The sequence below is a fragment of the Crocodylus porosus genome, unplaced genomic scaffold (genome assembly GCF_001723895.1).
Source record: "Crocodylus porosus isolate Cpor-Errol unplaced genomic scaffold, CroPor_comp1, whole genome shotgun sequence".
NCBI lineage: Eukaryota > Metazoa > Chordata > Crocodylia > Crocodylidae > Crocodylus > Crocodylus porosus.
In genome coordinates this window covers 179,683,987-179,702,643 of record NW_017728886.1, presented here as the reverse complement: position 1 = coordinate 179,702,643, position 18,657 = coordinate 179,683,987, and the positions used below count along the sequence as shown (strand labels likewise).

Sequence of the window (18,657 nt, the reverse complement as noted above, 5' to 3'; positions counted from 1 at the left end):
TAAAACAAACAGGCCATGGGAATGCCTTCATTCTGGTCAAGGATATAAGGGTTAAATCCATGTATTTGTAAAATGATTAGGAAAACCTACTGGAAGCATGATCAACCCAAGGCCGCCACCACAGCTTTTTTTTGCCCTTGGCTTTCTCTTTGTCTGCTTCTCCTAAAATAAAATATGGCCATATATTAATTTTACAGAATGAGAGACATGTTTCTTACACTTTGTTTAATCACTTGTTATCTTTCTTAATAGATCTAAACTGCAAAATCATGTCAGATGCTAGGTCTTCTAAACATATTCAGAAAAAAATATCTGTGTATTAAGAGTTAGCACAAAATGCTAACCCACTAACAATAATTAAAATAGTATTTCAGTACGATTATAGTATAAAAGTTTACAGTGTTGATTTTTAAATATTTAGACTCAAATGTTATACTTATCTGCAATTTCAAAAATACCTCCTTTAAAACCTGGCATATTTTGATGTGTATTTAAAACAAATTATTAGCATTCAGACATTCATTACATACTCAAGGTTTTCACGGATTTTCCATGAAAGTGATAAAAAAAAATCAAACAAGAAGAGGTTACAGTCGCCAGTTATATTTCATCACTTGCTATAATTTTATTGTCTACCCAGCATTCATTTGTAAATGCCATAAAAATATTTGGAAATTTAATTTAATCAGTGATTAATGTAAATTGATATCTGGAGAATATAACATTAATTGTTGCAAGCTGCGAAAACCGTGTTATTACTTGTTCATTCCATGAAAAATAAACATAAATGTCCCCCCAAAAACCCTCCCCCAATTATTTTTAATCACTGACTTTCATCCTAAATCAGATACCCTTGAAAACTATGGTACTTCAAGATGACTTTATCTATCTTAGTGTCAAGAATATTTTATCTATTATGGTACTTTGAATAATATTTAAAAATGCATGGATTTCAATGTTTTAAAAAAATTTACAGCAGCCAAGAACAGGTGCCTGGGAAAATGTAAATCTCTGTCTGTTGTAGTGTTTCAAACAGCCATTTCTCAAACAAATCTCTGTTATTCAGCTCCTTGTTGAAAACAAAAAGCATATCTGTTTACATCAAAGAAATCATTTTCTCAAAAGCTTCCTGTAGTACAAAAACCAGATACTTGTTTAGTTGAATCAAGCTACATGGTGAGATTTCACCAACAATACTCGTTGAGTCAGTGTTTTATTATGATTGTACAGTGCACTTTCATACTTGAGCAACACGCAATAAACACTAGCCCTACTGAGTTCTTATCACTGAGCTCTGACTTCTAATACACTGATGACACAGTAACAATTAGGGGTACCTTCATCATCTTCTTCAGAAACTTTTTGAATGTCTTGTCCCTCTATTGATTCTTGATTCATACTCAGCATTCTTTCTTTACCCTTTTTATATTTCTGTTGCCTGGCTTTGATGCGGTCCATCCTAGCAAAGAGAACAACACTGTCATATGCTGTTCTTGACTTTTTTGGAACCACAAGGAAGCTTTTTAGCTTTTACTTGCATGTACACTCATATATATACACAACCACATATGTATACATCCTTATAAACACATAGACCACGACCACACTGGAAGTCCAGAGCCTCACTTGTGAGACTGGCTGAGGCTGTGGGCTATGCAGATGGAGCACTCAGTCAGCCTGGAGACTGGGAACTGCCTTGTAACATTTAACTTCTGCAGCTGGTGTACTCCACATGGACGTTTTACTCAAGGATAAAATATTGACCGTAAGTTTTGGCCTATTGTTAGTTCAAGAAATTGAAAACTTCATGATTATACAAATCAAGGTCTCAGCTATGCCGTACAGGCTTAGTTTTGTGTTTTGGGCCATGTGGAACTAGCGGCTCCAGGTAGAGCTCTGTTGAAGGGAACCTAGATCCTAAAGAATTGCTTCTGAAGTTTGCCCCCACTCAGCAGGTATGCATCTAGCTCTGCAGCCTGACAAAGGTGTCACATATTTCCTCTTATGCACCACATGTTCTGCAGAAGTGAAAGAACTCCAGTTTTGTTCAGTTGTAACAAAGGCATACAAAGGCTGGGGGAAGTGGGTATGTTGACTCTTCTTGTGGATTTATGGAACAATCTGGTTTCCAATAAGGGGTTGATCAAAAGTCCAGTGAAGTCAACAATAATTTTTTGGTAGGCCCCTAAGTTTTTGTATCAGACTCTTGAATACCCACATTTCATAGAACAACAATAATAAAAAGAAATCACACCTTAAATGACCAGTTTAGAATTGATAGGATTAAAAACTGTAGTGACCTAAATGTGTCATAGTTTTATCATTATACTTTTCATGTGATAAATCTGGCCATTTGTAAGATACAGAGTTATATTCCAACTCTACAGCTACCGTATATATTCATCTGGACATTTTTATTATATTCCAATGAATGGACAGATTTCTTATCCTAGTGTTGAAGTACCACTAGTTTCTCTCAGTCCATCAAGCTGACTTAGTTGTTCTACATTTCCTGCTGTATTGACAGTTTTTTGCATCCTATCTACCCTAAACAGTATGAAGTATTGATGTGCATTACTGAATACAATAAAACAAGCTCACATTGACTTCGCTTTTGTTGAAGTCTGACATACCTGAAACTTAAAGTCTTAATTTTTTACGCTATTTATGTTGTTGTTATTATTATAAAGTAATATCAGCACCTTGACCTTAAACTTGTCTTTGTAGAATTAACAAACCATGATGAATTCCAGGACAGGCATATCTTTCTTGGCTGTTCATACAAGCTGCAGTTCATACAAGTGCAGAGCAGAACCATCCACAGCACATATGCCTCATGGAAAAGATTTATGTGGGAAGAGTGGCCAGAGAGGGAAGTTTTGTAATTACCTCAATTAGGCAGGTGTGGAGGAGACTGTTGGGAACAGGTCAAGGGAAGGGCAACTGAGGCTTTGACAGCTGAGGAGGAAACAGTTAGGGCTTCTGGCACTTGGGGAGGCACTGAAGGCAGTTGGGGATTAAGAAAAAAAGCACATTAGCTGGATGTAACAGAAACTGAGTGACTGGGTTATTTCTTCAGATGAGTTGGGCTGGAAAAAGCAATTCAGTCAAGGTAATAGAAAAAAGTAATCCTCAATGAGAAAAGGGAATTACAACAAAACAAAGAATTCCAGTATAATAAGTGCTACTATGAATAAAGACATCCAGAATGAAAAACCTGAAATTCATAGAGTTTTGCCATTGATTTCAGTGGTGCCAGGATTTCACTCAGTGTTTTCAGTTCACAGTGAATTTTTGGTTCACAAATCAGCTGTGAATCTGAGCTTTTCTGACTAACCCCTACTGCTGAAGTTTTTGGGTTTTATCCTGTCCCTTGCATCTCATTTGCTAGCCTGTTTAACCAGTGCCTCTGGCAAAACTTGGCTAACATGAACTTTCCTGCTTATAGCCTGGCTACCCCCTCATTAGCATCATAAAGGGATTTTTCATTTGAGTATTTATCCCTTTCCTAATTTTCTGGGAGATGGGAAGAGACAGAACAAGGCAGCGATTAGCCAAAAAAACAAACAAAAAAAGAAAGAAAATGCAGGGCACAGTATTTCCCTCTTGTTGTATATTACTTGAACTTGTATCACACAACATAGAAAAACACAAAGCAAAAGAAAACACTGCATCTTATACAGAAAAAACACAATTTTAAAACCTAGACAGTCTCTTAAAGATACAGTTCATGCTGTCATATTAGCTAAAATTATGAGCTCTGAAACAGCCAAAAATGTTAGTATTTAAGTTTTCTTCATTACATTTATAAGTTAAAAAAATGTAGCAATGAGTAGAGAGATTTACACTTGCTATCTTTATTTATAGAAAACAGCTATTTATAGCAGAGGTTTCTGGCTTTCTGCAGATTTAGGAAGTCAATACTGCCTTGGCTTATATTTGGTTCATATTCATAAGATTCACTAACTACACAATCATTATGACTAAACACAGGTGACTAGCAAGCGGGGTATGGGGGGGCACATGTCTCCCCTGAGATTGGCCCCTGACTCTGCGCTGCTCAGGATGGGGCAGTTTTTTTGCTGTGTGGGCCTGTGGGGTGTGTGTGTGTGTATGGGTGAGGGCACTAAGCTGTGGCACAGAAGTATAGGAGTGGATATAGGGCTTTTGGCCCTCCAGTGGACCTGCACACCAATTGTGCCTCCCCAGACTCAGGAGGCACCAGTCACCCCTGTGCATAAAGGGATAATTTTACATGAATGCTTAAATTCTGGAGCACAATTCCATAGCTGCGGATGGATTCTGCAGCTGCAGAGTAATGCAATAAAGAGATCTCTTAGCATAAAATATATTATTTCTATAATCATGAACTCATTTTTTGGAAACACGCCAACATGAAAACACTTGAAACAACACACAGGGATGTAGACGAAAGTAGGAAAAAGTAATCTAGAGCAGTGTTTCTCAGCTCATGGCCCATGGTCCACTGGTGGTCCATAGATGTAGCATATGTTGCTGAAGGCTGGATAGAGGAAGGTAGTCAGCTGAGTGTGGGCAGTCTTGTGTCAGTATGCCATCTGTTCTGAATGGGAAGCAGTGTAGTTGTCCTTGTGCATCACTGATAGCAGGCTAGTAGTGCCAGATGCAATGACACATTAACAGAACTGTATAGCTTCCAGTCTGGGAGGTACAGTACAAAAAGATAGTTAAGATATACCTGAATGGCACATTTTGTGCTAAACTAAGATACTCTACCACATTACTTCCAGTTCTGATTATACTACCGCCAGTTCTGGAGGTCATATGGACAACTTTGCAGTTGTTATGGTGGGTTAAGGGGATCTAGAAAGCTTGAGAATCAGTGTTCTAGAGAGTTAGACAAATGCAAATGAAATATCACTGGTCAGTGAAATATTAAAAAGAAAAGAGAAAGAGAGTCCATACTGTCTCTTCAGTTGGTCCATTGATTTTTTCTCTTCTTCAATTCTGGCCTTGACAGCTTTGACAATTGTGGCCTGGAAAAGTTCAGCACCTCTACAGAAGAAATGAGGGAAACATAATGTTATTATATGTTCCAGTTAAGCAAGAAAAAATGCAGAGAGAAGTTTACTTCATAAAATGCTTACATGTACATACATTTGTGACAAAAATCACCACCACAAGGTCAGTAAAGAAATGAGAAGCAATCACAGAATAGCAAGTAATTTGTTTTCTGGCAATCATTACATGAGTGTAAGATGTATAGTTACTGCAGTCATTATTCAGGGACTCCAATTCAAAGACCTCAAGGACTCAAACTCAAAATGAGCTCAAAGCCTCAGTAAGAATTTCCTGCACAATAATATTGAGCCAAGGGGCCAGCTATTAAGTTCAGCTCTTCTTGCTATAGTACAGGGGTGGGCAATTATTTCAGGTGGAAGGCTGCTTAATGAGGTTTGGTGAGATTTTGAGGGCTGCAGAGGTAGCCCCACCCCTTGACGGCTGCCCTGACCCGAATTAAATATCTTGGGACCAGAAGTCCTACTCCTAACCCCTGATCTTTACCACCAGAAGTCCCTCACCTTGGCCACCTAAAATACTCTTCGGAGGGGGTGGAGGATTGACAGTTTACAGCCAGAAAAAGTCCAAATCGTACACTAAAAATCAAACACCTATTGTAACATTTTTAAATTTTCTTATAAAAAAATATATTTGTCATGATTTATGTTTGCATACTGTATATAGAGGTGATTGCATAATAATACAAAAATAATTTTTTAGTTCTGTATACTGTGTGGGGAGGGGTTGGGGATGGGTGTGGGTGTACAGTAGGGTGTGGGGCTGTGTGTGCGTCCACGCTGGGGTGTGGAGATGTATGTGTGTGGGAGTTTGTGAGGGGTTGTGGCTGTGTGTGTGGGGGGCATAGGTTATATGTGGAGGGGTTGTGAGGGCAGGATGTAGGCATTTGTGGGGTGTGACAGAGGGTGGGGGTTATGTGGACGTCCCCACACTCCCCCCATGGCACAGCAGCAGGTGGGGGAACTTGGGATGCTTGTGTCTAGTGCAGGCACTGCTGCCCGGTGGTGTGTGACTCTAGCCAGTGCTGGACAGTTCAGCGAGACACACAGCTCGGCTGGGCTGCTTCTATAACTGGCACTCTCTGCCATGCACACCCAGCCCTGACATTAGCAAGCCACAGGAGGGAAGCCCCACATACTGGAGCCAGCTGCCTTCAGTGCTCCCTGCCGCACAGGTCCCAGGACTCTGTGGGGGGGTGGGGAGGGGCAGGGGCCGGTGTTTGCCTCCACTTCTAGCAGGGTCCTGGGATTGGTGTGGCAGGGAGCAGTGAAGACAGCCAGCTCCAGCAAATGGGGCTTCCCTCCAGTGGCATGCAAGTGTTGTGGCTGCACATGCACAGCGGGGTGTGCTGGAGATAGAGGCAACCACCTGGGCTGTGCCCCTTTCTGTGATGTGCAATGCTGGCCAGGTGCACGAATGGGCTCCAGCACCTGCATGGACACGAGCGCCCTGAGCACCTGCACCTTCTGCTGCTGCTGCTGCCTGTGGAGGCTGCATACCAAAGGGGGAATGTGGAGGGAATTCCCACACCCCCCACACCCACATCCTGCCCACCCAAGCTCCATGCTCCTGCCATCCCCCTGAGCATGGGCTCTGCGCTACTGCCAGCCTCAGCCCCACAATCTGTGCTCCTGCCCAGCTGCATCTCCTTCCCCACCTCCATCCCCACCACTTCCCTACCTGGTGTCTGGAGTGAGTAGGATGCTGGGAAAGCTAAGGGGCCCTGTCAGGGCTGGGGGATGCTGTGGGTGGGCAGTGAGGGGCACTGGAAGGGCCAGGGGGTAGTGGGTCATAAGTAAGGGGCAATGGCAGGGCCAGGAGTCTGTGAGTGGGGAGTGAGGGGCACCAGCAGGGCTGGGGGGCTGAGGGGCAGGAGTGAGAGACCCTGGGAGGAGCAGGTGGTTGTGGGTTTGGAGTTAGGTGCACCATCAGGGCTAGAGAGCTATGGGTTAGAAGTGAGGGGCAATGGCATGGACAGGGCACTGGCATATCAAGGTCGCTCAGCACCACAAAGCAGTGTTGGGGGACAGCCACAGCTGGAATTATGTCCTGGTGAGCCAAGGGGGTAGGGAGAACTCTGATTTTCCATGATAAAAAACCCCAAATCAAATGCCAAAATTTATAGGTTTTTAGAATTTATTTTATTTTAATTCCCCTCCCCCGTCAACAAAGGTGGAACCACCCACGGGCAGTGGGTCAGGTCCTATGAAGAGAGGCTAAAGGGCCTGAATCTATTCAGCCTCCACAAGAGAAGGCTGAGAGGGGATCTGGTGGCCTTTTACAAATGCACCGGGGGGGAGGACCAGCAGAAATTGGGGAGGGGTCTGTTCCATCGGCACCACTAGGGGCTACTAGGAATAATGGCCACAAATTGTTAGAGAGAAGGTTCAGGCTGGGCATCAGTAGGCATTACTTTATGGTCAGGGCTGCCAGGCTCTGGAATGGACTCCCAAGGGAGGTGGTTGTCTCTCCTACCTTGGGGGTCTTCAACAGGAGGCTGGATAGATATCTGGCTGGGGTGGTATGACCCCAGCACTGGTTCCTGCCTGGGGCAGGGGGTCAGAACTGATGATCTGTTTAGATCCCTTCTGACCCTAAGCACTATGATACATGACTGAAAATCTGAAAAAATAATGCTCCACAGTAGAACTCGGTCCAGAACTGGCTGAGATTGCATAGAAGAGGTTAAAGGGCACAGAGGTAGGTGCAGAGCCACATATAAGCTTCTTTTAACATATTCAGTGAAACTCACTCTTGCACAAATAACAGAATCATAGAAAATTAGGAGGTCATCTAGGGTAGGGACAGAAGGTATATATACATTGGTATAAATGATCAGAAACCAGTTCAGTTCTGTAACATAACAGAAGTTCAGTGCACATAAACCATTTTCAAAATGGCCAAAACTGGTTTAAGATAAAACTGGATGGATGTAGTATCAGATTTAACTGATATAATTTAAATCGGTTTATTGAACTCCTATCCCAGATCACCTCTAGATTCAAGGTAACTCTCAGTCCCCCTATATCCCAGAATGCTTTGCACCTCTCCCTCAAGCCCTCCCCATCACAGGGTGGGTGGGCTAAGCTTGGTCCAAGCTGCTCCAGCCAAGCAGGGAGGCACGCTCTAGCGACTCCCTGGCTTCTGGCCTGGGCCACTGTAGGCATGTGGCTGCATTTCTGAAATTAAAATGAGTTTTGGTTCATTTGCTTATGAGTTCTATTTATGCCATTTAGACTAACCTGAAAAGATTTAACTGATTCAGCCTTAGACTTTTTGACTGTCTGTATTTAGCCCTAGTCCAACCCGCTGTTCAAAGCAGGACCATCTCCAACTATATCATCTGAGCCAAGGCTTTGTCTAACTAGGTCCTGAAAACCTCTAAGGGCAGAGATTCTACAACCTCTCTGAGTAACCTCTTCCAGTGTTTTACCTCCCCCCCATGAGGTTTTTTCCTAAGACAGAGATAATCTCATAGGCTTCAGTCTCATAGGACATGCACCTTTTTGTTGGTCATCTCTGAGAGGGCGAATTATATCTAACCCAATCAGCCGAATAGAATTCCACTTTTAAAGGAAGAAATCCCTTAAAGATTTCCTTTCAGTAGATGTGAGCCAATTCTGCCCACACAAACACAAAAATGTGTTTTGTACATGCATTTCTCTGAAAAGAATTTGGCTTGTTACATCTAAACCAAAGTTGACACAAGAAAATTACAAGTGTGTGCTCAAGTCCAAGAGCATAAGGTAATAATACCCCGTCACCCTTGAATTGTTTCTTTCTCCACAGAACACTTCTGTAATTGTGATCTCTAAGGAGAGCTTGAGTCCCCGCCATTTTAAACAGGAAGGGTGACTAACAGGCTCTTTTCCTTCAAAAGGTTACAGCTTTTGAATTCATACTCCAATGTGTTGAAATGGAGAACAAGCTGAATGCCACATCAAGGTTGTAGGGATCCTTATGAATAGAGGTGCACCAATACATTGGTTCCATATTGGATTGGCACTGACATAGGGAAAATTGACAGTATCAGAAAACAGCTTTTTTTTTTGCTGGATGTGGCTCATAACGTGGCCAATAAATGCCCTGTGCACAACCACAGTCGCAGCATGCACGTGGCCAGGAGTGCAGCCTGGCAGCTTGGAGAGCAGAATCTGGCTGGTAAGTCTGTTGTGGGGGAAGGGTGGGAGGAAGGAAAGAGCATGGGGGAGCAGATTGAGGCCCCCATTATAAGGAAGGGAGTGGGGCTGGGGCAGGGTCCGGCGTGGCATAGCCAGGGCAGGGAGGGCCATAGGATGGAGCCACGAGCAGCTTGTCCAGGGGACATGGAGGGAGGGGGCAACTCCTGCCCTCCACACACCCCACGAGGGCATGGGTATTTGTGCCCCTGGATCCATGCACAGGGAAAGGGTGGGCTGCCGCTGTGGGCTGGGGTCAGGCTGGGCTGTGCTTGGGATGGGGGGTGGTCATGGGGGGGCTATGGTGAATTTTGGGGTGGCTGCAGCCCCCCCATATCCCTCTGCCAGGGCCACTGCTGCCCAGCCTGAGTACAGCTTGGCCCAGCACCTAGTCAGGAAGAGCCCAGTGCAGCCCCTGGCTCCAGCCCACAGTGGCAGCCCACCCTCACCTTGCAGACAGATGCAAGGGCACACACCCCGCATGCCCTCCCGAGATGCGTGCAGTGGTGCGAGCTGCCCTCACTGTACCTCCTGGATGAGCCCCTTGCAGCTCTGTGCTGCCCCCACTTCACCCTGGCTGTGCGCTGCCCCTGCCTCACTCTCTCTCTCATTGCGAGGGCCTCAATCGTCCCCCATGCCCCTCACCCCTTCCCCCATAGCAGACTTACCAGCCCGATGCTGGTCTCCAAGCTGCCTGGCTGTGTATCAGAATCAGACTGGTATTGGCTGATATGGCTCATTAAAAATCAGCCATCAGTATCAGCCTAAAAAATCTCTATCAATGCACCCCTACTTCATGAAGAATAGGAAGTATGTACAGGAAGTCCTTGGATTTAGTTCCTGAAAACCATGTCTTAAGTCGAAACGTTGTACTTGGAACCAATTTTCCCATAGGAAACAATGTTATAAATGGGGGATTGTTCCTGAACCAAGGCCCAATACCCTATTTTCACCAAAAAATAACCCAGAATTTTGTACTCAATCAATTATAGATGAGTAACATAGTGACATTAAAGTATTTATATTGTAAATAGCAATCATATTGATTTTGGAAGGACTTCTTTGAGGTGACTTTGCTGGACTTTTTGAAGGGCTCTTCTCAGGAGTCTTGGCTGCAGGTTTTTCTGGAGTATTGTCTGCTTTTTAAAGAAAGTGTCCAAGGAAGTTTGGACAGATGTTCTCCAGGGAGATGGGCAATGCAGCGAACTTGTTAGCTGGTGTGGTGTCGCATCAGATCAAGCGTTGTAAATTTGAAACTGATGTCACAAAGTTGAAACAGGGTGTCAATTTATAAATGTTGTAAGTGCAAAATGTAACTGGAAATGTTGTAAGTTAAGGACTCCCTGTATAGGATTGGTCAAGTGATTGGTAAGTTTGGACAAATTTAGCAGTATAATGGAGTATAATTTTCTATTTATTTGTCCAGATAAATTTGTTTTTATCGTGTCAACTGTGTCAGGCTGGGTTTTAATATGCAATTTTAATATAACATGAATTGTGCAATATTCACATTTATGTTAACAGATATGGAGCTTAGGTTTTTTGGCATCAGTAAACACAACAGCAGCAGTTCCTTGGAGTCAAGGATGACATCTGTCAGGTTTGATAGGTCCTCAGGTGACAGAGGAGCCTGATTCTGGATATACATATTCTTCAGCAATGGGGGCATGTTGCTGTGCCAGGAAGTGGCATTCACAGCCCCAGGTTAGTCTCCTTCTCCTTCCTCCACCGCCACTGGTCTGCCTCAGTATTGAGTCATTGGGCCTCGAAGTGGTGTGTGCCTTGCTGGATGAGGTGGTGCCACACTAAACAGTCAGTAGCTTGCTCCTCCCAGCCATTGGTGTTGATGCCTCCGTGCTTGAGGGTGACCTTGATTGTGTCTTTATACTGTTTCCTTTGGCTGACGAGAAAAGATCATCTGGCAAGGGAGGTGGTTCTCAGACATCTGGACACAGTGGCCTGTCCATTGGAGTTGATTTCTCAAGAGCAAAGCTTCAATGTTGGTGGATGCAGCTTCATGGAGGACACTCACACTGGTCTGGCAGTCCTCCCATTTGATCCCCAGGATTTGATGGAAGCACCACTGGTGAAAGCTTTTGAAGGTCTTAATGTGGTATCAGTAGATGGTCCAAGTTTCACTGCAGTAGAGGAGGGTGGTCAGCATGACAGCCTTGTAAACCAGGACCTTTGTCAATTTCTGAAAGTCTCTATTTTTGAAGACACATTGTTGCAGCTTGAAGAAGGTGGCACTGGGGTGGTTGACCCGGTGCTGGACTTCCTCATCAATGGTAGCCTGTTGAGCGAGGTGGCTGCTAAGATATGGAAAGTGCTCAACATACTCCAGAGCCTCCCCATCTATGTAGATAGTATGAGGAACGTTCAGCTGGCCTGGGAAGGGTTGGTGGAGAACCTTCATCTTGGCAATGTTCAAGGACAGGCCAAGTCTCTTATACAAAGCTTTGAAGAGATCTCAGGTTGCTTGCACATCCTGTGCAGAGTAAGCCATCACGTAGCAATCATCCACAAACTGAAGGTCATGGATATCCTTGGTGGTAAGTTTTGGTTTTGCCTGGAAGCACTCAAGATTGAAAAGCTTCCTGTCCAGTCAATACTGGATACTGATGCCGGATGGCATCTCAGATGAGGTGGATGATGATGGTCAGGTAGATGGTGAACAGGGTGGGGGCGATCATGCAACCTTGTTTGGCCCCACTCTGGATGTGGAAGGTGTCACTTTCAGACCTTCCACTCAGGACAGTGGCAGTCATATCATCATGCAAGAACCCCCACATGGTGATAAACTTCAGTGGGCAGCCAAGGCATTGGAGGATGGTCCACAGAGCTTGGTCAGGTCAATGAAGGCGAGAAACAGTTCTTGATTTTGCTCCCGACATTTTTTTTGGATCTGCCTGGCAACAAAAATCATGTCCACAGTGCCCTGGAATGGTTGGAAGCTGTACTGGGTTTCCAGAACGATCTCCTTGGCGACAGGACGAACGCAGTTCAGGAGGATGCAGACCAGGATCTTACCCTCAATGGTCAGGAGGGAAATCCCCCTGTAGTTCCCCCAGTCAGATTTGTCCTCCTTCTTATAGATGGTCAAGATGGTCATGTTCTTGAGATCCCCAGGGATTGTTCTCTTCATCCCAAAGGCGAAAGATAAGCTGGTGGAGTTGTGCTGTGAGCCAGAAGACGCCAGCATGGTAGACTTCTGTGGGTATACCATTTGGTCCTCAGGCTTTATTGATTTTGATCTGTTGGATGGCCTGCTTCAGGTCTCTGATGGCTGGTGGATCACAAAGGGAATGGCGGGATGGCTTGGAGAGTCTCCTCTGATACAGTGGACTCCCAGTTAAGGAGGTGTTTGAAACACTCCTGCCAGTGCAGATGGATGGCGTCATCGTCCTTGAGGAGATGGGAGCTGTCCTGTGATTGGAGGGGGTTTTGTCCAATGGAGTGGGGTCCGTAGGTTGTCTTGGTAGCCTGGAAGAAGTTATGCATGTCATGCTGGTCAGCGTAGCCCTGGATCATGCATGCCTTCTCCACCCACCAGTCATGAAGACATGTTCTTCATATCATGGATGCGTCACTGAACTTTAGCCTTCAGCTGGTGGTACACAGCCTGTCTTTCACCAAGTTTGTGGATGGCTTTGCCAGGAGACGAAGGATGCACACTTCTGCTTGTGGAGATTGTGGATCTGAGCATCACTGGCGCTGAACCAGTCCTGTCGCGATGCGAACCCAATAATCTGGGTTCAGGCATCTTGGACAGTGGACTTGAGTTGCTCCCATTATGCCTGGATGGAGTAAACACACACACACACACTCTCTCTCACTCACTCACAGCAGGATTTGGGGGCTTTTTAAAAACCAAATGTTACCTTGATGCCAGGATCTGTGAAGCTTTTATATCTGCAACCACATGTAGGAAGTAATAACTCATGAACACTCTTCTTTGCAATAACAGGAAAGCAAAGCAAATACTGTCCCAGATAATTCCTGCTTCACCACTAGGCAATTTACATTTTGAATCATCTTCAGCTGCAAAAAAAAAAGAAAAAAAGAGAGAGACCAGAATAAAGACATTTGTCTTCAATGTGTCAACATCCCCCATTATATTTAATTAGTCCAGTAAAATAATATCTAATAGCCTTTTTATCTTGAAACTTATGTCCTAAGAAAAGTGAAATATATAAATTTAATTCGAAGGTTACTGTAATTTTTAGAGCTAGTCAGAAATTGTTCAGTGGTACGATTTTCAGTCAGAAAATACTCATTCATCAAATACATTCTATTAAAATGTGCTTGCTTTCACAAAAATTATTTCTGAAATAAACACTGGGTTTTTATAGTTTTAAATGCTCTGCTACAATATTTTTGGAATGGAAGCTTCTGAATTTTAATTTCTTTCTTTTTCAGTTTTATTTCATAGTATGAAATATATATAACATATAGCATATTTTACATGAAATGTATATGAAGCAGTTAGAATTATTTTATTTTTCAAAAACAAACTATTTCAATGAATGTTAACATTTTTTCCCTTGGGAACTTCAATTTGTGACAAATTTTAAAACATTAATTTTGGTACACAACAGAAATTTAGAAACCACAAATGCTTTCCTGAATAAAAATATCTGTCCTTGTTTGAGACTGATTTTGTTGGTCCTTCCCAGGGCAATCTGAGGAAGTCCTATACAGATTTTCAGAAGTTTTAGGGAATATGGGATGAATATACAGAAGTTTATATGATGAATGTGTGTCTTTGCATATCCTTTGCCTCCCCAAATAATATAATTCTTTTTTAGATCAGAAAATAACTTTTGAAACAGAAAATAACAGCTTTTTTGCTCAGTTCCTGAAAAGTAATACCTTACTTTATAGAACATTATGCTTGCAAACCATTAATAAAGACATTTCCTGTTCTATGGATAGAAGAAATCAGTAGTAAGGTCAGATATGACTGCATGTTATGTTTTGGCAAATGATAATTTTAAAAAGTATATATAATGGATACCATTCAGTTTTACTCCCTATTTTCTGGATTCTATCATTCCAGTCTAATTGCAGACTGCAGTTAATTTTTAAGCTACCAAATCTATAATGGGAAAAATAGAACTGGCTGCATTTTTCTAAAGAGTTTAATCTTTCTTTACAGAAAAACATGTAGAAGTATGGCTACTTGTACTTACGCATCTTGTAACCTTTAACTGTACATGCCAGACTAAATGCTTGAATCAACCAGCAACTATTGTTGATTAATGCGTGAATGTAGCCACATGCTCCTATCTAAAAAGCAAAGAAAAATACTGATATATAAAGATCAGAAATAAAGGATACAAATGTTAATAAGCCTATTTGTTACAAGTGTAGTTGTTGGTTACATTTCATGGTCAAATTTATGAGTTAAAATACAATGAAAGCTAGACTAAAAAAGGATGCGTTTGTCAGTAAGATACATCCATTATAAAACAAAGAATAACTTTACATTTTCCTATTTACCTATGCATATTTTTGTTGCTGCTTTTTGCTGAGAACATATGTCTTGAGTTTGGTAGAAACTCATTGTTAACAAACTTTTATAAATTGGTGATAGGGTGTGTTACAGGGCACTTAAGTGCCCTGCGCCTAAAATGGAAGCGACCCGTGAGTGACCCCTAGTGGTGAGAAGGGGGATGCTCAGCTGCCACTCACCAGGGCAGCACAGGTGTGGGTTGCTGAGACAACCAGTTTGGTCAGCTGACCGGAAGGGGGCAGGGCCTGGCCTATATAAACAAGCCAGGCTGAGGCCGGAGGTCAGTTCCCCTCTGGCAGTCGAGGAAGGTTGGAGCAAGCTGAGTAGGGAAGCCTGATGGCCTGAGAACCTTCTGCGGGATGATGGGGGAAACCCTGGTAGGGAGATGATTAATGGATAGCCAGTTGGCCTGGAATTTATGTTGTAGCCCAGGAGTGGGAGTTTTCTGTTTTGTTGTTGTATAAGACCAGAGGACTGGGTGAGGCTGTAGGGGTTGGAGGAGGTCTCATAGGAGCTCCCCAGTAGTGTGGGGGTTCCTGGCACTGGAGAGGGCGCCGCGTTTTGGGGTGTATCGACCCCAGCCCCAGTGTGGGCAGTGTTGTGAGGGAAAAGCCCCAGTGCGGGCACAGGTGAGAAGCCCCAGTGGGGCGCAAGACCCGAGAAAGGGGTCTGGGGGCCAGGCATGGCTACAGCCACCTGAGCCTCGATTGTAGGATCGCAAGGCTAGGCCCCAGAGCGGGCAGTAGCCACAGGAGAAGCCAGGGAGCGCCCGAGAGGGTGCAGGCAGATAGGGAGATGAGCCAGAGAGTGTCTGTGGGGGCACGGGCAATAGAGATGAGGCAGAGAGCCCGTGAGAGCCCGGGTGACTGTAGGGCCCACACACAGCCCCAGAGGTTAGAGTGCACTGTGTCGCCGAAGGCAGGGCACGGACTGGGACATCTCAAGGCACTATGCCAACGGGGGTAAAAAGGCAGCCTCACTTTACCAATAATTAACATCAAAGACGTGGCGGGCGAGACAGTGAGGGTGCATTTGAACCTGATTTGGCACGGTAAAGGGGTGCTAGGGGAGTTCACGGCCGCCCCTAGGTCGTGCCCTGCCACAGTGTGTTATAGACACATATGACTGTACACACAGACATAATCCCCACTGAATGCATGTATATAAAATTAAGTATGTAAGTAAACGTTAATAGCATTCCTAAATGCAGACAGACAGTTTTGTTTCAATACGTTGGTATATATAAATTTACAGAGCAAAATGTATGGATCATTTTGATTTGGTTGTGACAATGTTCAAAGAAAAGAAGCAATTGCCAAAAATATACGTAAATTTACCAATTATAAAATTTTATAATTTGTTTTTTCTTAGCATGATAGCATAATAAGTGTTGAAGGAAACTGTTCCAAAATTCAGGTTTAACATTCATAAAAAGAAGCCTAATATTTAAATAATGAATATTTAAAATATTAAATGTTGAAGCTTTTATCTGAAAGGTAGACCAGGAGGAAAAGCAAACTAGAAGCTACTCTACAATTTTTGCACAATGCTTCACATTGTTAATGTCACAGATTACATCATGTTGTATACAATGATTGCTTCTAGCACTAGGCTTCAAAATGAGATTATGATTAAAAGCTTTAAAAAGTTACCCAATGTATTCATTGTATATCTAACCTTGCAAGTCCATACTCAAATAAAACTTCCACAGACTTCAAAGTAGAAATTGCTTTAAAAATATTAGAATTTTCCTTTTTGAAAATTGTTTCATGGCTCATGAAATTTGAGATGTCTGGGATGTGCAAAATAGGTAAAACATTTTCCTATAACAAAAATGTGACAGTTTTGGATTGTCAGTTTTGGATTTAATTCAGTTTCTGGATTGAACATAAAATCTTTCAGGCCATTAGCACAAAAGAAAGTACTTTTTCTGAGTGAATAATGAACTACATGATCTTGCAGTTAAACCACGAAAGCATTCAGTACTGAACTAAAAAAGCAGCCACTTACCGAAAGAATGTTTTTCATTGTAATCACAAAGACATTATATGCAATCAGCCAGTCCCAGTAACGCAGAATGCTTCTGATAGGTTTCAATAATAGATCTCCACCAAAGAGAAGGAAATAGAAACAGGCCACCAAGTAACCCATGCAGAATATGCTGATCCTTGTAGTACCCGTGATGAAGATTATAGTAAGCACAAACCAGAAGAGGTAACTAAATATTATCACTTTATACATGTCTAAGTAGGATCTGAAACAAGAAGACATAAGCAAAAACAAAAACAAAAAGAAGAGGAAGAAAAATTACTATTTCCTGATCAAATTGCCACACATTTTGCCCAAAACTAGCGTGGTCCTCAGATGGGCTGGCATCCTAACTTCATTTTAGGTTCCCCCTGTAAGTTAAATTCCGAGCTCAGTGGGACTATTTATTCACACACGTGCATGATTACTTTGCTTGGTCAGACTTCATGTCATAAACAGATGGAAAATATGTTCTTCAGAAACTTCATGATGGAGTGATAATATTTGGCAATGTCAGTGCAAGTAAGTCTGTTTGAGCTCATCTCTTAAAAATTCTGGGTAAATATACTGCAAATCTATTTCCAAAAACCCACCAACATTACCTCACTGCTACCAATTCTACATTTATTGATGACTTCTAGGGAATTGTATCTGGTGAAAGACCCAGTTGTCAAAGAGAGCTTCTAAAAATATCTTTAATGTAGATCAATTACAAAAATGAGATGGCTCTGCAGAATGTAAGTGTTCTATAGTTGTCTGAAATCTTAGAAATTAGCTTAAATCATAACTGGAACAATTAAGTGTTTTCCGATTCCTCAAAATCTTGACTTCATATCATCTCAGAGGCAGAACACATTGTATAAACAACAGTGGATATAGCTAAGTATTGTTAGACTAATGAGATCTTAGTTTTCTTTGGTGTAAATTTTTACTGCCCCAGGCTTGGCAAACTACAGCACCAGGAAATCATGAAGGAAGATAGCATGATAAAACAGTCACACCTTCTACTCCAAATCATGTAAGCAGCAATGAGCTCATTGGAATGTACCCTGTAACTTGTAGAAACCCTTGCCACCCTATATTCCTAGGTCCAAAACCTCTCCAAGCTGTCTACTGTCTTATGCTTAGAGCCTATCTGTCATAATTCCACATAGGGAAAAACCAGATGTCAGAAGACAGAAGGCTCCCTTCTTTGTATTTCTTTTAAGCAATAGGTCTGTAGCTGCTACATTCCTTGCAATCTATCTTCTCTACCTACCTATTTTTTTTTACAGGGGGTGCTGGGTTTTGTGCAATAAAGAACAAACACATTGTTTACGTGCATTGTGCAGAAAAGTAAATGGGAGATGTCAGCTAAACGAGGTCTCCAGGAGGCCCTGGATGTTCTTGAATAGTGTGTCCTCTATGTTTCTGCAGAAAAACACACTGTAGTTTTGCTGTTCTTTTACATAATAATTATTGACGTGTGGGATGGCAGGGAATAGATTTGCTTCCTGACATTATTTTTATCTTTGCAATGTTTGAAAAAACTTGTCCCGTGCTGCTGACAAAACGCATCAGCATTTCTGAGAACAGCTAAAGATGAAAAAACTGAAAATACAATTGTAATATAAAGAAATGCCTCAAATAGCAAGTACAAAGGTTTGACTGGGGCTTCTGTTTGTTTGTTTGTTTAGTTTCTGTAGATAACGAATTCCCCTAGAAACCTCTTGAAACCTATGTAAGCTCCCAACATATACCCTTCAAATCTCAAGGGCAGGAAGGTAAGTGAGAATCTTTTTAGGTAATACTGTCATAGAACCAGAACTGCAGGTAAATCATTCCTTTTTTTCCCTTATAAAGACACCAAAAGTAGTGAGCATCCCAATTCAAGTAGTA

General features: G+C 42.6%; 1 protein-coding gene across 3 annotated transcripts in view; it reads right to left on the bottom strand.

Moving 5' to 3' along the window:
- PIEZO2 (piezo type mechanosensitive ion channel component 2) overlaps positions 1 to 18,657 on the bottom strand; it is a 498,844-nt gene that overhangs the window by 63,448 nt on the left and 416,739 nt on the right. For all 3 annotated transcript variants that reach the window (XM_019545872.1, XM_019545881.1, XM_019545888.1), the window contains 6 exons: positions 16,762 to 17,005; positions 14,429 to 14,525; positions 13,118 to 13,277; positions 4,945 to 5,034; positions 1,338 to 1,459; positions 91 to 162 (listed from right to left, as the gene is read on the bottom strand). In XM_019545872.1, coding sequence (XP_019401417.1) covers positions 91 to 162; positions 1,338 to 1,459; positions 4,945 to 5,034; positions 13,118 to 13,277; positions 14,429 to 14,525; positions 16,762 to 17,005 — 785 coding nt within the window. The remainder of the gene's footprint in view (positions 1 to 90; positions 163 to 1,337; positions 1,460 to 4,944; positions 5,035 to 13,117; positions 13,278 to 14,428; positions 14,526 to 16,761; positions 17,006 to 18,657) is intronic.